This window comes from Mercenaria mercenaria, unplaced genomic scaffold (assembly GCF_021730395.1).
Source record: "Mercenaria mercenaria strain notata unplaced genomic scaffold, MADL_Memer_1 contig_833, whole genome shotgun sequence".
In the NCBI taxonomy this organism is placed as follows: domain Eukaryota; kingdom Metazoa; phylum Mollusca; class Bivalvia; order Venerida; family Veneridae; genus Mercenaria; species Mercenaria mercenaria.
Window position 1 is genome coordinate 29,712 of NW_026463741.1, and position 25,698 is coordinate 55,409.

Below are 25,698 nucleotides of genomic sequence, written 5' to 3' on the forward strand. Positions count from 1 at the left end.
CAGACGTCCAAGACACTCCAGCGATTCGTTAGGAACCGTGTGACTGAAATCCACGAGCTAACCGAAAACCGGAAATGTAGGTATTGCCCGACGAAGGACAATCCCGCAGATTTACTCACCAGAGGAATTTCGACATCGCACTTCAAAATCAGTTAGCTATGGTTCCACGGACCTAAATGGCTCACTACACCTGACAGTTGGCCAGTTTGGCAGGAAAGAGATACTTATGTTACTATGGCAACGATTACAGATCCAGTACCTACTAGCAAATCGGAAGATACAGCTTTACCAGTGAACAACAGCAGTTTTGTCGACATGTCAAGATTCAGCTCGTTGGCAAAGTTACTCAGAGTTACAGCTTATGTACTGCGTTTCACTGATAACTGTCGAGGCGGGAGGTCCACTGAAAGTCAAGAAACTTTAACTACAGAGGAACTTCACAGGGCAGAGAATGTGTGCATACGAAGCTGCCAGATGTCTAAATATCAAGCAGAAGTGAAAGATATACAGACCAAGAGATACAAACTCCCACTATCTAGACAACTTAAATTATTTCCCAACAGTGGAATTTTGAAGTGCCGTGGACGTATCCACAATGCACCACTAGACGAAATGACCAAGTACCCGTACCTGTTACCAACTAAACATCCATTCACCAACTTGATTATCAAGTACGCACACTCAAGATTACTACATGCCGGCGTTAGTTCAACTACCACGTTCTTAAGACAGAAATATTGGATTCCGTCTATCCGTCTAAATGTGAAGGTCATACTACGTAAATGTACCTGTTGTAAGAAGATCGTTGGTAAACCATACTAAGCACCTGATCCACCTCCACTACCAAAAAGCAGAGTTTCTGACGTCAAGCCGTTTACCTACACAGGAGTAGATTTCACTGGGGCATTACTGGTTCGAGATAACAACAGAAACGACGTTAAGGCATACTTATGCTTGTTTACGTGTGCTTCTACGAGAGCAGTTCATCTAGAACTAGTTCCAAATCTATCAGCAGAGTCATTCCTACAAGCATTCCGACGTTTTTCTAGCAGAAACTCTGTTCCTCACGTCATGATGTCAGACAACGCCAACACCTTCTTATCAGCATCCAGACAATTACAGGATTTGGTCCAGTCTATCACAGTTAGAGAAGAACTCAACGACAGAGGAATTGAGTGGAAGATGATACCAAAACGCGCACCTTGGTTCGGTGGAATGTAGGAACGTCTTATAGGTCTGACGAAAACAACGATAAAGAAAGTGTTGGGACGGTCCTATGTCACCTACCAAACGTTACTAACTGTGATTACGGAAATTGAGGCGATGATTAACGATAAGCCGTTGACGTATGTCACTTCCGGCGCATTAGATGAACGGAAATACTTACTTTACGGCAGACGAATCACCAAACTACCGTATGAAGAAGATGTCCCTACAAACCCTGTACCGAGTGACCGCCCGTCAGTTATCAAACGGGCTACGCTACAAAAGACGATGATCAGCCACTTCCGGGATAAATGGATAAATACTTAACCGCTTTAAGAGAACGTCATCAGACGACAGGCAGAAATGACCAGACGATATCTGTTGGAGACGTTGTGTTGGTCCACGACGATGTTCCTCGTTTGCTTTGGAAACTTGCTGTGGTTGAAGAACTAGATCCAGGAAAAGATGGATTTATTCGAAGTGCTAAAATTCGAACTCAGAATGGACTTACAAATCGCGCAATTGTGATATTGTATCCTCTAGAAGTGTATGAACTTTCATGTAGTGACTGTGAAAATTCAAAGAAAATTGATAATTGAATCAGAGACTGTGTTCCATGTAAAGTGTGATTTACGTAAGAATGTTTCTTAAGTAATAGTGGTTTCTTTAAGGTAATTATGTTATTAAAATATTTAATTCTATTGTGATTACTTTTCGCGGCCCCGAGTATGTCGGGAATCGATAACATATTTATAGCGCATTTATGTAACGTGACGTACCGCGCTTACGTTTACGTCACTTCCGACGTAACCTTGTTTTGTAGTTACACATAACACATATAGTAAAGGTCGAATCTGGAAACCACAACGCAGTTTGTTTCTTCAATATACATCCCCACACATGGTTTAAGGTCTCTAGCATGTTAGGATTATAAAGGTTCCACTCTTAGTGAACTTGACATTGGATTTGTTTTGTATTTACATTTGACAATCAAATATCTACCTACCTGTTATTCAAATACAAATGTTGATGTCTGTCACTGAGACAGTGATCTGTCAACACAGGCGTTGACAATAAATTGTGCTTTTAAGTGTTTCAGCAATGCCAACTCTACTCGTTTGGAAAATTTTATGGCTTTAACTCTATCCGGCTTGCCATCCACATATTCTGATCTCAAATACCAAAGTAGAAATCTATCTGTAAAAACACTTAAAATGTCAAGTTATGTTCAATCTTAATTCGGCTTGGTATGTTTCCATTGATACGAGCATTTTCGTTTTTGTTTTTTTTAAATCTTCACGCATGAAAGCAGTAGCAACTGTGGACAGTTTTTGAAATACAGACTTACGATTTGTCAAGTTTGTTTCCAAACTGTTAGAATTCTGTGTAACAACAGAACTGATTCATGTATAAACTTGTACTTACCTTCAAGCAGAGCGACGTGTCACTAACTGTCAAGCATTTGTCAAACTAGAGGCCCTTTGACAGCACCAGAGTAAAATTTACCAATTTAGTCCACCTAGTTCCGTATACGACATTGTCATGAACTATATTTATTTATTCATAATATAATAACGATCAGATATTTTAATATTTCAAATGATATACATCTCTGCACAAAATGTCACGATTTCTGAAAAAAAATAAATGCTGAAATTTAATTTTTTTTTCTTGTAAATTAATTTGTGACAGCGACCCTTTACAAATATAAAAGTGTCACAGCTGTCTTTTGTCTGTCCTTGGTTGTGAAATTATTGTTTTCTTATATATAACAAGAAATATCTTTAAAAATGATGGTCGGCGAATTGTAATAAGGAAAGAAGTTTATGAATTTTTCATCTAACATTCATCTTTCATCTAACATTTTTCAAATTGCAAAACTAAACACCGCACTTTAACAATTTAAATGGTTCTCTTTTAATTTTTCGCAAAGGTTTCGTAGGGTTGCAATTTTGTTTCGTTTATCCTTAGACGAATAATTACAGCAGTAGTTTGATGAAGATTCATGAAGCGGTTCATGAGAAGAGGTCATTAAACGTGTTTATATTTTTAGCTAAATTGGTCCCTATCCCCCTTGTAACAAAATAGCAGCAGACCTTTCGATATTGTTACACATCGAGTTTGATAAAATCTATTACATTTTAGTGGTTAATGCGAAGAAAGGCATATCTACTTTTAGCTATAGTGGTCCCTAATAGGGCCCAAGTTCCTATATAAATAAATTTGGAAGAGGACCTTATAATGATGCTCCAGACCAAGTATGACAAAGATCCACCAAGCTGTTCATGAGACGCTGTATAAAGGCATTTCTAGTTTTAGCTCTAGCAACCCCTAAAAGGGGTCAAATGTCCCAGCTGAACAAAGTTGGCCGCGGGCTTTATAAAGATGCTACAAATCAAGTTTGGTTAGAATACATGAGAAAAAATCAATTAAAGGATTTTTTTATTTATTATTTTTATTTATTTTTAAAATAGGTCAACTGATCCCGCTTTAACAAATGCATATTCGCTATTCATGAATCTTTGGACAATGACGTCACACTTATAAAAAAGTGAAGGTCAAGCAAAACATACAATTGTAATTATTTCAATATTTCTATTTCATAAGCAAAGTTTGACCGTAGTCATATCACATAGATAAACTGTATGCAGCGTACCTTCATTTTAGTGTAATGAGATTCAGTCATTATATAGCATATATATTATGAAACAGATTTCAACTGAGTTCAATATTTGCATACCATACTAAAGAAAAATATTCATATATAATAAATCAGTTAAATAATTTATAACAAATATATCAAAGCAAACAAGTACTCATTTTAATATGCAATTTGAATAAGTCACAAAAGCAACAAACCTTTTCATATACAGACGACAATTGTAACAAGGAAAATCTTTTAAAAAGCACTTCTCTACATAAAAAAAACTCTTATCACACCCTTATTAATGTGATACGCAGACCGTATTCAGCTCTTTCTTTAATTTGATATATGTTGGTATTTGAACAGGTTTTTATCATATTTATTAAACTTACTTATCATTTTGAGATATATCAATATTCTTGCTAAATATACTGAGCCAAAGTTAGCTTTAAAACTGTGAACAGCGTCGTTTAGGATAAACGCTTTGTCTACATTTCACTCAGCGTAGCACAATCAACAGAGTGAAAGAAGTTGACACTCTCGTCCAATCAGACAGAGTGTTGCATAAATCTTCCATTTTGATAAATTATCTATAATGCGTTATCAAGTAGTTTGATTTGCAAACTGAAGTCACGTGGCATAGGTAACGAAAACGAATTTAGACGGCGTCGCCGAAAAATACACCTGTCCGTAGAGTAGAAAATAAAAGGAGAAAACAGTGTCTAAGATGATATTTGCAAACAGCCTCTTTGAAATGTACTTGCTCGCAGGAAGTAGATATTGACGTTTATTTGGGTCACATATTAGGCAGAATACTGCTTGCGTGAAGTAGCTGGCGATATATGAAGTGACAAAAACAAGTGTCTTCTGTTTGTCTTTCATTTAAGGTTCAACAATTTTACGTCATTGTTTTAGGGCAACTGTGCCGGGCGTAAACGTTGCTGCAGGTGGATTTTGAAATATCCATGTCGCCAACTCGAAAATAAGTCACGATTTTCAAGTTTACTTATTCCATTTTCGTATATAAACTATAGTGATAACAGTTGATCATTTCAGGCACAGTCGTGCCGTACATCATAAGATGTTGAAATACATAAATTTTGTGTCTTTAAATCACATAATGGCGTCATTCGTGTTCTATTCACCCATTTTTTAATTCTTTATCCTTTTACAGGCAATTTGATCCCAGAAGAAATCTTGAGAATGGACAAAAGATCAATCGAACTATATAAGGAAGTTTTGCAAGCGGGACATGAGTCTGTTCATAATATTCGCGTTATGGTTGTTGGGCATTATGGAGTTGGAAAGACAACTCTGACAAAACGTTTGTTTAAAGAAGATATAAACATAAACAAACAAGAGAGCACAAACGGAATTGACGTGCATATTAGAAAATGCAAAGTGTCCCTCGAAAATGGCGATTGGAAAATGCTTGATACAGGTAAGTAGCGTTTTCTGTATTGTTTGAGGATGACTTAGGTCTCAGTGAAAATATCGAGTTAGTAAAGAACTCATATACAATTTATAGAAGATGTTTCAATGTAAGCTCATCTTTAAAGGCCGAAGCTTTAAGATTCCTTTACGCAGGTAGCAAATTTACATTGCAAAATTTACTTTAATTAGACTACGTACGTTTACCGTCCACGGTTTCACATTCCTTACCAGAAGGTGAATCCTACACTTGCTGTTTTCCTTTCATGACTATAGAATATCTTCTTCTTCGTCTTCAAGGAAAAATAGGGTGTTTGTCCTGATAAATACGAGTCAGTTTTGAAACTGAATTATTTAGGTTCCGAAATCTAGTTTGTTATTATCAAAACACAATCAAGTTATAGTGTTTGTTAGTGGCCCTAAACGGAAATAACACAAACCTAATGTTAGGTATTAAGATTACAAAATTCAAACTATATCTCTTGTAGTATTTAAAATTGTGGGCCTTAACACAATAAGTACCAATATAGTCGTTCCAAAATGGCAATAGTTCAGCTTAAAGCAACATTTAAGTTAGGGTGATCTTCATTTTGATCAATGGTTCCCTTTCTTATTTCAATAATAACAAAAATGCCGCCGCCACTGAGCTTTGTCTTCTTCTGTCCGTCTTGTATTTTATGTTGCGTATGCTGTCTTGATTGTTGTTAGCGTTTCTTTCCCCGGTCATTATTTTATATTGAATAGTGACTCCCTGGTCATAATATTATGACCGGGGGTTATAATATTATTACTTCCCCACACGCAGAAAAATGACCCTCACATAAAATTGTGACCCCTATAGAATAACGACCACCTAACCCAAAGTCTAACCCCTACCCATCTAAGGTATACTTACAACATAATTATCCCCCACTGATAGGCATCGGAGGATAATATGGTAATGGCACCCGTCCATGCGTGCGTTCGTGCAACGTTTTTGTGACCGCAACTCCTCATTCATTATTGGACGGAATTGATTCAAACTTTCAGGGATTACTACTACTGTGCAGGAAGTAAAAAAATTGGATTTTCTCCACCTGTTCGGGAGTTATGGCCCTTTGTTACTTTTTTCTTATATAAATATATAATATAGTGCAAATTTTTGTGACCGCAACTCCTCGTTCATTATTCATTCATTAAAGGATTAAATCGATTCAAACTTTCAGGGATTACTACTATTGATGCTTAGTTGTGGAGGAAGAAAAACTCTTGGATTTTCTCAATTCGTCCTGGAGTTATGGCCCTTTTTTTCAAATGGCATCGGCGGTAGATATGACTGTCATTCGACTGAAGTCTATGTTTTTTTCTAAGAAGAGGCCCTGGCTTCCCTGGTTTCTTTAAAAACACATTACAACTTTATATATAAATTGTGACGGGTATCGTAACAGAAATTTAGTTAACATATTGTGTAATGGCTTTGACTGTTATAAAGGGGTATAATAATTGCTCAATACGTGTTACTCAAAAGCTTTTGAAATGTGGTAAAATCACCCAAACCTCCAGGGGAATGACTATATTTCAATATTATACTAAACTTTGAACAACGTGTTATTGTCATGGGCGTCACAGGGCATAAAACGTGGGACTTCCCAACAACCGATTTGATTATTTTATGCCTTATATTGATATAATTGTTGAATTTTTCTACTTAAAATCGCCTGAAAAATAATAAAAATACCCAAAATCCAAAGAAGGTTGTCCCTTTAACAATATACTGAAATTCGAATAATTTCTAACGACGAGGACTGTCATAGGTAATAAAACCACTTGGCTACCTCATACCAGTTTCGCCTATTTTTTGAGGTATATATGAGTGATATATAGGTGACATAATGAATGTTAAAGGTATTTGACATCACTTTCAGGGATAGCATAAAACATTGTGCTTTTACACGTATAAATTGCCTTTTTACAATCTTGCACTCCAGAAAATGAACTATTTTACTGTCAACAGCATTTTTTCGTAATGAGCCCGCGATCCCATGCTATTACGAAATAAGAGCAACATGTAGGATGCAATAGCAATATGATGTTTCCTCTAAAATATAGGACACAATCACCATTATTATAAGTTCCAGAATGCTTACACTACATTGTACAGAAGGCAAATTAATAATTATTTACATGTATGCGTAGCATCATTATACGTTATACCTTGCATATAATGCGATGTCACAAAGTTACGAGGTGTAAAAGGCTCTAAATTAAAGGTACTGTTAAAGAATCTTGGAAAAATCTTGGAAAAATAAAACTTAAGCCTGTTGAAATACTTGAAGCTTGAACCTTTTATAGGTAACAAAAAGATTTAGATCTAAAAGATGTTCTAAACAAAAAGTCATACACCTTTTAAAGCAGGAGTTTCATTATCTATGTTCTAAGTATGTTCTACCGTTACCTTGAAAATTGCAGGGGTTCCAAGTTGTAAAAGGATTCCTTTATGTATCTCCCTTCCATTAGATCATCTGTTTGTCTTGGCAAAGGTTTGATACCGCGAAAAATTATCCTTTTGGGGAGACCTTTAATAAGCAAGCGCGATACCATTGCGCCACCGAGGCTCACAAAAGTGGTAAGTATTTAAAAGAGGATGCGTAATTTGGCCTCAACAGGGATAGCTGCTTTTTAGGATGCGTTGTTATACCACCGCAATTCGGAAAATAGAGTAAATCAAGGTGGCTTGCCAGTCTTCTTTGACGTCGGTCGACGTAATAATGGTCGAAAGGTAAAGATACCGTATTGCCCTGATATTTGGTATTCATATACAAGGACACCTCTCCTTCCTTTTGTATGATTCAGATCTTTTACATTCCTTTTTTAACAAAGGGCTGTTTCGTACAATTAATGAAAATTGAAGTACCTGGAGTAAAAATGGCTTATGTTTTTCGCTGGATTAATTTCAAAAACAACATTCGGATGCTTTTTAAAAGGGAAACAGAATGATATACATGCATCAGTGTTGTCAATCGGAAAGGGGCGGTCTCCGTAAGACTGTTTTCCTGGTACAGACAGATTTTGATACATTTTTGCAAATAGTTAGCCTTATGAATGGGCCTTATATCCCGGAAATAGTTAGCCGATCGGAGCTTTAGTTTTGAGATAATTATGTCGTAAGTGTGGGTGGGGTATTTCTATACCGGTCCTGCCTTACAGAACAAATAGGTGGATTTCAATGTTTTTATACCAGCTGAACTAAAGGTAAAGGGGTATAATGTGTACACTATAAACACATACTGACATGATGTAAGACATTTGATTCTGCAGCTTACCTTTACAAAAATATGCCAATTCATATGCAGTTTGTAGAATCTTATACATTTTGCATCTACCATCTTTGAACATTTTACTATCAGGAAAACATGACCAGAATCATTTCAGACGACTAAAAAAAGATGATAATACACTGTTTGTAAACAAAACCAAATTATCATCCGGCTTAAATATAGGTTGTCTCTATTTCTATAGTAAACTTAAAACGACTTACGTACATCTTTTATTATTGTAATTTTTCTCTTTATGTGTTGGATTTATAGTATATCAGTATTACTGCCTAATGCTATCTTTTCGCTTTTTGATTAACTTTGGTTTTATTTAATTTATAGGCTGATCACTACCAAATAAAAAGTAAGCCTCCGCAGGTCTAGTAGCTCACAAGTAGTCCAAATATAAATAGTACTAATCTTTTTTCGTTTCCCACAGCATTTTCTCGACAGCGACGTGCTTACGTTTACCCTACCACGTTTCAATATGTATCACTTTGCATTCTATTGAAATCGGCATGTTCCTATCGCATTCTGGGTACAAATGGCGGCGTAAGAATTTAATGTCTCGCAAAGAGAAATTGAAAAAAGCGAAAAGTAGTAAATTCAGCGGGTTGTATTTACCGAACTGTAGTTTTCTTATATAAAAGTTAACACCCCCTTTTCTTTTTCTTTTTGTAAAGTAGCGATCTAGTTCTTTATGGTAATATAAGTCTCTGAAAATCTGATATGCTTGAAATTAATGTCGAAAAACCGTTATGAAGTAAATAGATTTTATATGAAATAAAGAACAGCTGGATTAAGTGGTGTTCAGCCTATAAGGGGCAATACATGGTATTTTGTCAATCTCCTCGGAAACCAATGAAAATGCCATTAATCTATTCTTTATGATGTAAAACGGTGACAAATGGCTGAAAACTCTTAAATTCCTTGTGATTTTGGATTTTAGATCGAATTTTCGACCAGGTGGCTCTATTTTAGTCCGTTTTAGGACCTAGTAAATGTCTTTTCTCGCATTTTAGCACAAAAAATGTCTAAATATTATTGAAATTAGCATGTTTCTGAATGAAAAAGACAAACATCGTAAAGATGGATTTTGAATGAGAATTCGACAAATAAGGTAAAATAAATTGAAATATTGCTTGCACAGGGCTATATTTCGCGTATTTTTGGGGATGGGGGTGACCTGTAATGAATTGTCATTTCTCTATATTTTCTCAATATTTTGCAACAAAACTAAGCAGAATCATTGTAAAATAGGTGTAGTTTTCTTAATCAAAGTTAACACCCCCTTTTCTTTTTGTTTTTGTAAAGTAGCGATCTAGTTCTTTATGGGAATATAAGTCTCTGAAAATCTGATATGCTAGAAAATGTCGAAAAACCGTTATGAAGTAAATAGATTTTATATGAAATAAAGAACAGCTTATATTAGCTTATATATTCTTCACACGATGTAAACCTGTTATTTACAATTACGAAAATAAATTCGTACTCAATACTATTCGTACCTAAAATATTATAGTTTTTTCATACGCTTTTCATAACATTTAGCTATTTCAAGTCAGCAATTAGAACATTGCTAGAATATATGTATCTTAATTTGATATAAATCTGCATTCACTTCTCTAATAAATTTAATATGTTCGTTATGATTCACTGAACGCACCCTATATCCCGAAAGCGTTACACTTTATATACAACAATGATAATTCAAATGAAAACCATTTTACATTTCATTTTTCAATAGATGTACGTTTATTTCTGAGCTGGCCTCTAAGATATACTGCTGTTTTGTCAGCTGTAGACGCAGCAGCAGCAGCGGAAACAACAACAACAACAACAAATATAAGCAATGGAAATACGACAGTAATTTGAATTTATAGAGTATGAGTATGTTAATAATAGGTTAGGTGGGGAGTCAATGTTTTATAGATAAAATCGGGGGATCGTTATTTTATAAGGGGTGTCAGTATTTTATAGAAAGGGGTCATTATTCTATATAAAATAATGACCGGGGGCGTCATTATTCTATGAGGGTCAGTTTACAACGTTACACCGGCAGAGAATCGGAGTGATTCTTGATTTTATACTTCTAGGCATTTTTACTGGCCGCGAATTATACACAGACCATACACCGTAGGGTAATCAGGTCCACATGGAACAAATTAAAATACCATTATGTAGGAATATTTTTGTTTTTGTGCTGTCAGGTCAGAAGACTATACATAATCGTTTGGTAAAACTGTTGACCAAGAAAATTCTCGACAAGGAAAACCCGGAAGAGGAAGCTGTACCTATTTCAACTGAAGTAAAGTGTACGGGTAGCGATAATACCATCCATCAAGGTATAAATTTTAACAATTTTGAAAAATTTTGAAAACCAAATATTTTGGCACCAATATCCTTTCGCCATGAAACGAAGATATCTAAATGAGAATATTATGTATATGCAATTCATATCATCGTTTAAATAGTTAATGAAATTCAAAATATTTACAAGTTACCAGCCTTTTCGTTCTGTCGTAGCGGCTTGCAATAATGACATTTGCCGTTGTGTAGGGGCGACAGGGGCCTGACGTTATAACGACGTTTGGCGGGACGACGACAAGCGGATCGACGTTTGGACAAAAGACGTTCGGTGGGATTGACATTTGGCGAGTGGCTGCATTTGGCGGGGCGTTGTTACGACGTTTGCCGATGTGTCTAAGTGACTTTTGTCGTCGTGCCTCTGAGACAGAACGACATATTAATGAAATTGCACAAACAAGCTACCCTAGACTGATCAATGTGTGTGTAATTTCTAGAGACAGACAGTTTGGATATCCAGAAGTTGACCGAGAAAATTCGTACTCGTCGCGTATTATACACAGATCATACACCATTTTTTAATCAGAGCCACAGTTAACAAATTAGTAAAAAACATACAGTGATATTTTTGTTTTTTGTTCTGCCAGGTCAGAAGCGTACACATTATCGTAAAGTTCTGGAGACAGACAGTTGGGACGCTCCAAACGTCTCTAAAATACCTACTAGTTCTACACTGGACCCGACAGAAGATTATTTTCGAAATCAGCTTTTGGTAAATAGTACTATGATCCTTACTTTAAGTTGTGTTACAATGTTTTAACATGCACTTGAGGAATAATTTGCAAGGATTTTCATTTAAATGATAATTTTTGATAACTTCTTAATCATATTTATTATCTAGCACTTTATTGTAACATATTCTAAACAGTAATATTTCATTTAACGGAAATGTATACTTGTATCTCTATATTAACTTCTCAAATATTGTTTAGGATTTGATAAAGGAACAGTCGCTGCTATCAGACGACAGAGACGCAACTACGGCAGATCTCTCGGTGTGGGACTTTGCAGGACAGTATGCGTTTTATGCAACACATCAGGTGTTTTTGTCCAGACGCGCTGTGTACTTGCTGGTCACTGATATGTCCAAACACATGGAGGATATAGTTCAGGATGACGACTGTTTCCCGGATAGTGACGGCGCGAAAAACTGGAGAATATCAGGTGAATTCCTTTGGAAAGAATTTTGTCAACTCAAATAACTAATATATATTTATATGATTTGTTTTAAATGTTATGATCTACAATAAATCACATTGTGTCTTTAATGAAGGTTGATCTAGATGACTTTTTAAACACAAAATATATACAACTCGATATATGTAATGTTCAAATCAAACATGAGATTTACAATTTACAATTGATATAACGTATATAGTAATAAGTAATAAACAAGACGGTCATCATGAACCTGGTCCGCTTAACTGAGTAGTATGAGCTGTATATTTCAAATGTCAAACTGATGCTAAAATATAAAGAAAGTAGGTCAGTAGGTCACATTCATAGTCACTGAAAGTCAGTGTGCAAAACTGTACTTGTTATCCAAATCTCAAGGCTCTATCTTAAAAACAAAACAGTAGGTCAGTTGGTCAAGGTCAAAGTCAATTAGCCCCTACTTACTTGGGATCATAAGGTAGTTATAATAAAACAGTCTAGGAAATATGATCAGAAAATCTTAAAGTATTTTTCTATATAACTCATATAAATAGTGACCCCCGAGGCAGGGCCTCTTTTCATCCTAGGGGCATAATTTGAAGATTCTTGTTAGAGAACCACTAGGCAATGCTACAAACCAAATACCTAAGGCCTAGGTCTCGTGGTTTCAGAGAGAAGATTTTTAAAGTTTTTTTTTCCTACGTAAGTCTATGTAAAATTGGGACCTTCAAGCTGGGGCTTCTTTTCATCCCAGGGTATAAATTTTAACAATCATGCTAGAAGACCACTAGGTGATGTCACATACATAATATCAAAACCCTAGGCCCTGTAGTTTTTTACAAGAAGATTTTCGAGGTTTTTCCCTTTTTAAGTCTATGTAAACCATGTGACCAGCAGGGCGGGGCCATATTGCATCCTAGGGGGATAATTTGAACTATCCTAGAAGAGGACTACTAGATGATGCTACACACCAAATATCATAGCCCTGGAAAATTTGGTTTTGGACAAAGAGATTTTCCTAGTATAAGTCTATGTAAACCATGTGGCCCCAAAGGGGTTGCAGTTTTTGACCCCTGGGGATAATTTAAACAATCTTGGTAGAGGACAACTAGATGACGCTACAAACCAAATATAAAAGCCCTATGAACTGTGGTTTTAGACAAGAATAGTTTTAAGTTTTTTTTTCTTTTGGTTGCCATGGCAACTAGAGTTCTGCTTGGAATTCAATTCTTTGAACAATTTTGAAAGTATGCCAAACAAGGATCATTCCTGTGAAGTTTGGTGTAATTCTGCACATTGGTTTTCAAGAAGAAGACTTTTTTTAAAAAATTGTTGACAGACACACGACGCACTACACACTAGGCACGACGAACGACGGACATAGAGCGGTAACAAAAGCTCACTCAGTGACCTAAGAAATTAATTCCCTGCTAATAACTTTGAGGCAAAAAATGTCACGTGACAACAAATGTATACTTTAACATTAAAACTCATCGTGTAGACGTTTCCGTAGCTTGGTCAGGTTTAGACACATTTGAAAGGACTGGGCACTGAAAAATATACCTTTACATGGTGTTGGTATAGATTTTTCTATGCTGCAATGGATATAAATTACTTCGATTTTTTTTTCAGAGAATCACAATTGAAACGCATCCGTTGCTCAAACATGACAGAAATATAAATGCTGCATTAAGCGGTAGTGAAAATGAATGCTTCCGTCGACACCATCCACCCACGAGTTATGTAGAACTCACTCAAATTAAGCTTTGAGTTCGCTTAGATATTCTTTCTGTTGCAAGTCTGTAATTCCCATGAATATACAGGCCCGTCTCAAAATTTATCTAACAGCGATTTGTCTCATAATTTTCTGCATACTTCTATGTCGACTAAATCTGGATCAGCTAAAAGTCGTATATTGTTCTTGCAAAAGAAACATGATTTTGCATTTGCGATGTGTGACGTCAGTTTTAAGTGGTACATCATATGAAAATGACAAGTATTTTACATGAGTTATCGTTCTTAATTCATGTACTAGAAACATCAATGACCAAATAGCATGAAGCGAAATATAACCCGTTTTGCATGTGACTGATGCAGGTCTGACCCAATATATCTTATTAAGTAGAAAGACCAAAAACATGCTTTTATTGTCGAGAAATATCTAATTAAGTTTTTCGTTACCTCAAAATATATCTGTTATAAAAGTAAAACCGTATAGCGTCTCAGCAAAGACCTTTTCACACGAAAACACTCCGAAATAGTTTAAATCCCAAATTTTGCACAAATATTATTTTTGATTAAAAAAAACTACTAAAACATACGTGGAAAAATTAACGTTATTATTAATTTCATCAAACATATCCAAACCTGGTTTCTCGTTCTTTGCGTTCTTAGCGCAAGTTCCTTTTTTTATCAACATTTAAGTAATTATGGAAAACTAATATTTTTTTTTCTTGAAGATTAAAAACTAGTTTTACCTACTATATATGATATTTACACAGATTTCATTTATTATTCCTTGACCTATGATTCACAAACCTTGCAGGTACTTTGTGCACGGGCAGTGCATGACACGTATTGATTTAAAGTCATAGGATCAAAGCCACGAGTCAGTGATTTTAGTATTATTAACATATGAATTTATAATGTAATAGATTTTATACGAAAAAACTCCTTCACAAGTTTTAGAGTTCATTTCATGAATAAATTGTAGTTATAAAATGCATTGAGGTGTTAAACGTGTGTGGAGGCCAAATGTCTTTATTCGTTATTTATAGAGCACCAATTTCATGATAAACACGTTCAAATGTGCTTGACATATAAACGCAGCCACGCAGGGGCACATAATTTGTCATCTAACTCTAGATACATAGCGATCTGATAAGAAGGACAGAGCGAGCGATGCCCCGAGAACAGAGAGAAGGTTTAGATACAGGCATAACAGGTTAATTAACCTAGGATTTTGTAAATGGACAACCAGGATCTTTAATTTGCTTAGTATAAATTACCACGGAGCCTTCTTTCCTGCAAGAAGATTTTCAAGTACCTGGCTCGTGTTTGGAATCCCTGGACAACTGGATAAAAATTCAAGTCTGTCACGGCTTCAACACTGGGCATAGGCGCAATTCTGATTTCCAGCAGGTTCTAAAGGTTTACTAACATTTTGCGCGGGTCTTTTTCTGTTCACATAACGAAAAGGTTTGGTGCATGGACAATTTTATTGGAAACACATTCAGATTATCAACTGAGTAAATAATAATGTTACTTAATCTAGCTATCGTAAAGCGACTTTGGTTTCAAAATTAAATTGAGATCTAAAGACTGCTTTGAAGCAGTAAATCGCAACCTGACTTACGGGACTGTTATTCGTATGCTTCGTAAAATGATGAATGTTTTGTTAAAAGATATTTTGTCGCTACTTATTTGAACCATATCGGCCCTTTCCACTTTTGGACGTTTTCCACTATTACAGTGTCTTCCAGGACAGACAGTCTACTTGGACTGCATGTCTACTTGGATCTGTTGGTCTTCAAACTTGTCATTATGCTTCTCCTGTTACTCGGCCTTCTAAAAATCATGATGTGTTTTCCACATCGTACTGTCGTCACCATTTTATATGTTAGGGATTCACATGGCGGGAGAAATATAATTTACACTCGCCTGTAATGATTGAACATAATTGGAATTATTAGTAAGGGGGATATCTATTTCTTTTGCAAATGACAATTCTAAAGCGGATTCTAATGATTCTATTTTATAAGATGTCTGTGTTTTTGGTATATTTATCAGTGTTTCATTTTTATCAAGTTACACTAATACATACACTTATGTAGAGTTTTGTCAAAAGCTGCTTTGAACGTGACTAATTAACCGAATGACAAAACGCCAGATTAAAAGCCTGTCATACCAACCTCTCAATCAAACTCTGTTTCCTTTAAACAGTTTTATGTCTGAATTTCACACTGCCTCATCATATACCATGATAAGTCCATTTATTCTAAAAGGCACATTGTTCTCGATCGACAAGTCGCTTGATGGATAATTACAGAAAATATATGATTGTAAACACTTAATACATTCGGGCAAACCATTATAATAAGTCAATCGATTCAAGGCAAATTATTACAATAAGTCAATCAATTCAAACTCATTACATATGTATCTATTTCAGAATTCGTAGAACTTTGGTTAAAGTCCATACACGAATTTTGTAGTTCTTCAGATGATCAGGGGCCACCAGTCTTGCTTGTCGGTACATTTGCTGACAAACTAAATCAGGTGAGAACTATGTACACAATAAATGAAACTATAATGACCATAGTCAGTTTTATGCCACTCGGTTTGATTATATTTCAAAGCCTTATAAAACAACCAAGACAGCGTCTATTTGTTTTAGCGAACAACTAAACTTGGTATTGGCCATGTTGTTTATTAATAAACAAATAAAATTAAAATGCTAAAGTGGAAAAAACACAGGTTAATTTATTTTGATTTCTCAAAAACAATAACAATAACAATGGCTGACAGAGCGCTTGGTCACGTTTCCCTGTGTGTTTGATAAAAACTTTAAAAATCTTCTTGAAATACATAGCGCGGCCTCAACGCGAATCTAGTCTATCTGCTTCTATTTCTATATACACATAGACTAGTTTCGCGTTGAGGCCACGATAGGTGGTCCAGTTTTGAAAGATTTTCACACAAAAGGTCCTTGTGTGACTATCTGCCAAACATATTCAAATTATTTTGATTTGTCAAAAATATAACTTTGCCTCCAAGGATATGGTCACTTTTCCTATATGTATATGGTGGAAATATTAAAAAATATTAAAAATCTTCTGGCCCGCTTTAAAAATAATTTCATGTAAATCTCATTGTGTGATCCTTTACCAATATTGTATTTTCCCTATATGTATATATTGGAAACTTATAAAATAATCTTGTCAGCAACAGCAGACCCGATTTTGAAATAATTTTACACAGATGTTTCTTCGATGCCCTTTTACGAAGATTGTACAAATCATTCTGTTTCATAAAAAACAATTGGCTCTTCGAGGTGTAGTCACTTTAACTCCTTATTTATGTAGTGGAAACTTAAAAAATCTTCATGTTTGATATTGTCATATTACATCATTCTCCCATTGTCCTACCCCACCTCTATCCCCTCCCCCCTCTCCATCAACCCACCACCACAAAGACATACACAGAATCTGACTGTATCTATGTAGTTGACACTTCTAACTGTTAACGCAAGCAGCTAAACTGAAATGTATAGGGTCATCATGGCCCTTTTGGTATGTTTTACATAACATGCCTTCCGTTACTGTTAGCGGTATAAGATATTAATTTGGCTAAATTAGCTTTCATTAACACTGTCGTGTAACTTTGGAACGTGATCGGATTAAGGGAGAGGCATGTTTTGGGTTGTTTAAAATAAAACATTTTTTCATCGTTTATGTGTTTGGTAATCCTTGAGGGTGCAAGATGTGCTAGAAGAAGGGAAGCAAAACAGTGTGAAAAAACTTAAGTATGATCCGAAAAGTACTTTTAGAAGAAATGTTTTATTTTATCATTTTAGATCAAGTTGTCATATGACGTCAAATGTACGAATTTGACAATTCGCAAAATCTAAAATGCCTAATGCACAAAGCTGATGAACACCCATGAAGCAGCTCGTTTTATATAATAGCTCTTGCTTTTCTGAATTCGAGTTTAAGTAAGGACCAATCGATGCGAAATCATTTGATTTAAATTATCAAAACCTAAACAAGAAATTGAATACATAACTACAGGAAAAGAGAGAAGATATGATCGATGAATTCTTCTACACACTGAGAAAATCACTTGTAGATAAAGCCACAAACTGTCATCTCACGGACGAAGATTTTGCCATAGACAATTCTATTGTTGATGGAAATATTGAAAAGCTGCGACAGCATATTTTTAAAGTGGCTTCAAGGCAAAGTTACTGGGGAGAACTTATTCCGGCAAGATGGGTAACTCTTGAGAACAGTATTGACAATTTAAAAGACAAGGGTGAAAAGGTATTATACTCCAGTTTACTTCACTTGATAACTGCTTTAAACAACGAGATCTAATGTTTTTATTTTATTACCTGTAGACAAACTTATTTCCAATGGTTTATACCGTTACCGCAGAAAAAACTCATAGCTACAGTTTTCCGCTGTTTATATAATAAACTGTGGCGTTCCTTTTATATACGCCATCTAAAGATAAGAAAGACCGGGTGATAGGTGAAAAATAAGAAAACTACTACATTTTTAATCTTTTTTTGAGCATATCATTTCAAAGTATTTTCATTATGCTTCCATGTAGGACAACTGTGTTTCTATCATATTTGTTAAAAAAGTTGAACAATGTATGTTTCACACATGCTAATGAAAGTTATTTCCTTTGTATGTCCTAGTTTGTTATGTGAAATATACTGTTGATTTTAGGTTCTTCGAAAATCTGAATTCCTCGATCTGAACAACCGTTTACCTGTGCCATTAGAAACAGAGGAGGAACTAGAATTGTTTTTGAGATTTCATCATGAGACTGGAAATATTCTGTACTACAGGTGAAATATCTGTACATGTATTTTTCCATTAAAAAATATCAATCTGAGATATGGAAAGAACATTTTTGAAATTTTATAAATTTGTTTATCATAAAGATTTGAAAATTGGGAGAATAATGTGAAATCATGAAAACTCGTGATCAGACACTTCGGAAGAAATTTCCTATGTGTGTAGAAACACATATTTCTATGTATCTGTATATACTTGTATAGGTAGGCAAATTAGCTCAGCGAGTGGCGCACAGTACTGTTAATCAGGATATTGCACGGTTACTCCTTAATTTTTATACGAAGCATACTATTTTCTTTGCCATCATGTTACATAAAGATATGCCGCTAAATACCTTGCAATCGAGCAAATAGTTTCAGTCTAAAAATGGTATGTAATGACAACCGCCACACCCTTATTTCCCTAGCACCAGCATTGTAGTGACATTAAATGGACTCCATGACGTTAAAGGACCAGAAATAAGTGTCCGGTTCATATGAATGAAATAAAATATATACTTTTGTTTTTGTCTGGAATTGACAGGTATTAACAATGTTACAAAACAGTTACGTTTTCTTCCTTCCGAATGAAAAATTTAATCGCAAATTCACCATCTGAAATGATAATTTGTCTACGGTGTTACTGCTAGTTACTGAACAGTAGTTTTCAGAACTTTCTGTTGTTTGAAGTTCGTATCTGCTTCATAACAACAACCTTATTGTACAGTATCTGTTGAAAATGTTCTACTTCCTTTACAGTTGCTTGGGCAATATGGATTCACTTTTCAAAGCAAAATGTTTTATTGACCCATAACCTTGCTTATTACAGAGAAGAAAAACTAAACGACACCATTGTCCTTGATCCTCAGTGGTTGATAGATGCTTTTAAAAGCTTGATCACTGCCAGGATGTTCTGTTGTAGAAAGCCGACAATATTGAAGAAATGGATCGAATTTGACCAGTCAGCCATCTTAACCCACGGACTTATTGGTTTGTATTCAGTTCACAAGAGACAAATGGCTCAAAGTGAGCTTTTGTGACCGCTTGATGTCTATCGTCCGTCGTGCGACGTGCGTCCATAAACTATTCTAAAATTGCCTTCTTTTTCAAAACTACCAGGCAGATTTACACCAAACGGCATAGGAATAATACTTCAGTGACCCCTTTTCAAATTTACCCAAAGAATTACTATCTATTTAGAACTGTAGTTGCTGATGCAACCAAAACGAAAATCTTTAAAATATTCTTTTCAGTAACTGTAAGCCGGATTCAAAAATTTTTTGGCCCTCTACCAAATTTGCGTCAGCCGTTCTATTTCGGTAAAAAACAAGGCCGCCATTGGGCCGGGCCTGTTTCCCCTTAATGGGTATATTGTAAATTCATTTAAAATCTTTTTCTTCAAAATCACTTGGCAGATTTACATCAAACTTCACAGAAATGATACTTCGGTGGCTCCCATTTAAAATTGCCCAAAAATTTAAACCATTTAGAACTGTGGTTGACATGGCAACCGAAAGGAAACTCTTGAAAAATATTTTCTCAAACACTGTTAGCCAGATTTCAAAAATATTTTGTAGGTGACTTTCTACCAAACTTGCTTAAGCCATTCTCTTTCGTTAAAAATGGCCACCACGGGGATGGGTTTATTTTCCTTGTATGACTATATCATGTAAAGTTTTTTAAAAATCTTCTTCTCCGAAACCTGAAGACTTAGATCTTAGATATTTGGTATGTGGCATTGTCTAATGAACTTTCGCCATTATTGTTCAAGTTATGATCCTAGGATCAATATTAGTCCCATCCCGTGGCCCCTTTAATTTACATAGAGTTTTATAGAAAAGCGATTACAGAATGTTCTTCTCTGAAACCGAGAGGCATAGAGCTTATACAGTTTACATGTGGCGTTGTCTAGTAGTCTTTTCCTAAGATCCAGGGTCCATTTGACGCCCCACCCCGAGGTCACTTAATTTTCATATGTGTTATAAAGGAACAAAAATCTTCAACAAGTATATGATCATATTTCCTAGACAATTTAATTCTAGTAACCTGATGACCCTAAGTAATTAGGGGTCACTTGACTGTGACCCTGACCTACTGACATAATTTCGTTTGTTAAGAATAAATTATTGAAATTGGATGACAGCGACTATGAATTTGACCTACTGACCTATTTTCTTAAGACTTTAACATCAGTTTGACATTTGTAACTTGTAGCTCATATTACTCAGATGAGCGATCAAGGGTTATCATGACCCTCTCGTTTTACAAGTTGTACGAGGTCTCTTCAGCTAAAACGTGGTTTACTTGCATTAAAGAGTTGCTCCAGATGTAGCAATAAATAACTAAATAGGTATTGTTAGTGAATATAATTTCAACATTTCTATAGAGGATTTTCCATTAGAATACCCTTTCAGATGCAGTTTGGAGTAAAGAGGATAACTCGATATTTCATGAGCACAAAGACTTGTTGCTGAACTACCTTGACAGGCTAGGATTAATTGCAAAACCCCACGAAGAGTCTGTAAGTACTGGAGTTCATTCATTTGTCAACTGTCAACAGTTGCAGCCATATGGAATACAATACATTTAATTGGTTTCTTAATCAACTTAACAAACTTCAGTATTGCGTAATTTAAAATCTATAACTATATTTTGCTCTTAATTACGAGGGTCATCAATATAAAATGCAACAATTGCTATATATTATTTACGGTCGTAGATAGATACAACTATGATAAACTCATATCCTTTAAATATCGTTGCAGGAACACTTTCTTAATCAGTGTGAATTATGTCAAGCTTTCTTTGTCACTATGTCACATTGCTGTGTGATTTAAGGAAATCCATGGGAATCCCTTTAGATTCTGATAAATCCTTCATTGCCACATTGTGATAACATACCTTCTTAAAAATATATATGACGTTCAGTGAAGGTCACTTGTGTCGAACGCATTAAAGATGTTGAAATTTCTTTGGTTTATTTTGTGCTCATTACCCATTTTTAATAATCATTTAATTATTTAAGTTACTTGTGGAAAATCATTTATCAAAATCTTGGATGTATGGGGCTTGGACACCATCTGCATAGCAAATGTCATTTTAGCGGTCAAATGAGATACTATATCAATTTCCTTGTACGGGTTGTAATGTTTTACATAATGACTTGAGCTGAAATTCTTTTTTGTTTGTCTTTGGATCGGTTCTCCATGTGCTAATATTCTAGTTAAATATGTTGAAAATATATATCTGAAGTTGCTTTATTTATTGAAAGCCCCTCGTCAGAATATAAATAAATTTTGTTATCCTTTATATCAAGCTGTTCATTGTTTGTACCATTATTATCATTTCCTTTTCATAAACACATTGAATAATTTAGACTGAATAGGAAAAAGAAAGTTCAATCTAATAGCTAACTTTTATCATACTATAAGATTCTTTCACTGGCTGTAGGTGCAGATTGGAATATCCGGCCTCGAGAGTAACTGTTTAGGCGGTAACGAGGCTCCCAGCCGAGTTACCGCCTAAACAGTTACCCGAGAGCCGGATATTTCCATCTGCACCTATAACCAGTGACAGAATTTTTTTCTTGCATACCGATTTCAAGAAATAATAATAAAAATAAAATCAATCGAACGGCTTTCTTTTTAGAACTATTTCTTATGACATTGTATTTAAACAAAGCGCGGGAAACCAACGTCCGTAAACAGGAAAGACGTCATGACGCTTCAAAACAAACAATAATGTTTAGTTCCGGTTTTGTTTTTATCAGTTACAGCGTAACGTTATGAATTTTTGATATAATAACGTGATTTGAATCGAGAAATATACTATCAGGAACCAATAGGAACTGTCAAGGTACTGAATTTTTATTCCGTTTTTAAAATAAAATAAAAATTACTACATAAATCTTCTACATATATGTAGTTCGTTATACGTCATTTACAGCACGAGAGTCATCTTACACCCCGGGGTGTAAGATGGATTTTTCCAGCACCGGTAAAGATACCAGAAATCCCCGTCTGGTATGCAAGAAACATGGATAGGTTGTAAGACTCTCGTCGTAAGAAGAACTTAAAAAAGAAACGCTGTAATATGAAAAAGTTATATTTTAGGTGACAGATTACTACTTTGCTCCATGCGTTCTTAAAACATGCCCAACAGCGGATCTACTTTCATGCCTTGATTGTGAAAATCAGAAACCAACAAGTAAATTGTGTTTCACGACGACATCTGGATTCCTACCCACAGCTGTCTTTAACAAACTTCTGGCGGCCTTCATCAGTAAATGGACTCTGTCAAAAATAAACGGAAAGCGCCTGATATTCTGTGGGTTCGGTGTATTTGATCTTGAAAATAATCATTCACTATATGCGCATTTCTTTGACAATGTTATACAGATATGGATAACAAAACTAAGCATAATAGATGAGCCAAGCACTGATTTATGTTCCGAAGTAAAAGCCTTTGTTACGGAGTTTATCCAGGATAAATATAGATGTTCAAGTGATATAAAAACATTTCTGAGATGTAAGTATGCCGAAGTTCGCTCCAGTGAGAATGGATTTGGACTAGATGAGATTTTTGACAAGGAAGAGGTTGTATGTAAATGCAGAGCATCGCAACACGTATTACGGACAGAAGAGCTTACGAAATACTGGTTTTGTAAGTGTTTTTGTTTTGTAAACCTTCGCTATTGTTATGTCTAGTATAGATTTTTAAGTAATGTTTAACATTTTAAATCGCATACCTCTTTCAAAAGTCAATCTCTTTTATTAAGGTTATGACTATTTTCATATTATACGTAAAAAAGTGATATATTGTCTAAAACTCAATTTAAAACACTGTCAGTGAACAATGCAGTAATGTTGGTTGATCTGGATTTTGGCATTGTTCTTAGTTCTGGATCTACCCCAAGATTTTAAGGATTTAAAGACAAATACCTTCTTCGATTTTCCGGTCCATTTCCTCAATGACTGTAGATTACCTGTATCTGTGTTGTTTTCATTTTCTTGTCAAGTACGTGAATCATATCTACAACAATATTCAGGATTTTATATAACTGATGACTAGATATTTTTCAAGTAGCATCACCTACAAAACAGACACTTTGGTTTACAATGATCTGGCTTTAATGTTATACTCTTAATATATGACCGTAAATACACTTAAAGAACTTGTCAGAACTCAGAATCCTTAATAGCTGCAACAGATGTTCACCAGACAGTGAAGTTTTGCAAACTATTGTATATTAAGCCAAATTATACAAATGCATACAGCAGAGAAGTCTTTCGTCCCGATAATTTCCATTCATGCTACTATATAGGAGAAAAATATACCAAAATACTACTTAAATCAGTAAAGTCAAGTGGTACGACGAACGGTCGATTTTGCCTTTAAAATACCAAGTCAGTAAAGCCAGTTGAGTGACAAGCCGTCGTTGCTCTGTAAAAGGCCAGTAAAGTCAGTAAAGCACTTGGGTTGAAAAGCCGTCATGGGCTTCTTGTTTCAAAATATTTGCGTTTTCACCGATGATTACAAAACATGATCACGTTTCTCACAAACCTCATTTACAAAATATGGTCAGTTATAAATATTTCGTATGTTTATTTTGTAATATGAACACTTAACGACAATTACTATAATTACGCTTTACGTTCTGTTATTTTGAGACAAAATAATTGTATAAATGTTTTGTTTAAATATCATTGATACAATAATCATCTTTCCCTTATTTATACAAGTTGACGTATCACCTGATATGCACTTGGACAATGCTCGTGAGCTGAACGAAAAGGAGCTGAGTACCATTGCACAAGCTATTGGAGACGGATGGCAGCTTTTAGGGTCTGAGCTTGGACTGACTGCAGTAGAAATGGAGCACATATCTGCAGATAACAAGAAAGTTGTCATGCAAGTTTACCAAATGTTGTTGAAATGGCGTTCCAAAAATGAAAACGAAGCCACAGTGGGTCGCCTTCATAAAGCAATGAAGCGCTGCAGAAAAGTTACATTTGACTGGGCAGTTATTGAATCAGTATTGGCCTAAACTCACTTGACAAAACTGTTAAAGATTATGCATCGTAGAAACATATCAGTTTTAAAATAATAACTTTCCTAAAGATAAAATGCAAACATAGCATACAATGAGTAAGTATACGCATCTCAAGCGTGTATGCAGAGTCCATCTACTCGGAGTAGCAGACATTAAGGTCTTTGCATACTTTGATGCCTTCAGTTTGGAACAATATGATCAATTGATCCCTTTTTTTCAGCGGGGAATTTATTATTTCAAAATAGTAAAAGCGGCTTAAACAAAATGGTTACATTTATACTGTATTATACAAATTTACGAAATACTGTACCAAGTTGCTTATTTTAAGCATGTGGTGAATGACGTTGCGTTAGCTGAGTTGATCGAGGGCACTGTTTTTGATACGAATTCCTGTCTGGTTTATTGAATGTTGGTAGTGTCAGAAAGATATCAGCTTGTACTTGATAGAATGCTTGGAGGAATATCTGATGTCTGCCCTGAATAGTCTTCAAATAACTTATGTGGGTATGATTGAAAGCTCACCAGACTAACCTTAACTCATTAAATCACATTATAGCGCCTTTATTACACGATAGTTGATGTGAATATCTTTAAATACTTTCCCATTCACCGCCGTGGGTTCAAACCCTACGCCTGTCATCAGCCTGGAAGTCGTATAGCTTTTTCCGGAAGGTCGGTAGTTCTGATACATTATGTAAGGTTGGGTATCTAGAGTCTTCTTCGTATGACCTACATTGTATGCTTTCGACTTTAAAAATAAAGCTACTTTATGTCGTTGTGACAATGTGCTAAAATCATGTTTATTATGTTAGAAAATAAAATCTAGATGAAGATCCTTTGCATACATTAAATGCAACCAAGCCTAATAATAGCAGATTCGTTTTGACTGAGTCATGAGAGGTAATGGAAAGTGCAACCCACCTCATGGCCCCTAGCATCGGCTTAAGCGGAACTCTATAACTATAAACACAGATACAGATAATGG

General features: G+C 35.2%; 1 protein-coding gene across 1 annotated transcript; it reads left to right on the forward strand.

The window, feature by feature from the left end:
* Positions 1-234: 234 nt before the first annotated feature.
* On the forward strand, positions 235-24,707 carry LOC128554881 (uncharacterized). The gene is made up of 12 exons (XM_053536201.1): positions 235-808; positions 5,025-5,291; positions 10,785-10,919; positions 11,529-11,653; positions 11,874-12,105; positions 16,268-16,374; positions 17,886-18,137; positions 18,552-18,673; positions 19,491-19,651; positions 21,076-21,182; positions 22,774-23,323; positions 24,403-24,707. The coding sequence occupies exons 1-12, from the start codon at positions 235-237 to the stop codon at positions 24,705-24,707; spliced, it is 2,937 nt and encodes a 978-aa protein (XP_053392176.1).
* Positions 24,708-25,698: the final 991 nt, after the last annotated feature.

Excerpts from the sequence above, each read along its gene's own strand:
- LOC128554881 (XM_053536201.1), top strand. The coding sequence starts at position 235 with ATGGCAACGATTACAGATCCAGTACCTACTAGCAAATCGGAAGATACA. Across the intron at positions 11,654-11,873 it reads ATTTTCGAAATCAGCTTTTG|GATTTGATAAAGGAACAGTC; the intron begins GTAAATAGTACT and ends AATATTGTTTAG. Across the intron at positions 23,324-24,402 it reads GCTTACGAAATACTGGTTTT|TTGACGTATCACCTGATATG; the intron begins GTAAGTGTTTTT and ends TATTTATACAAG.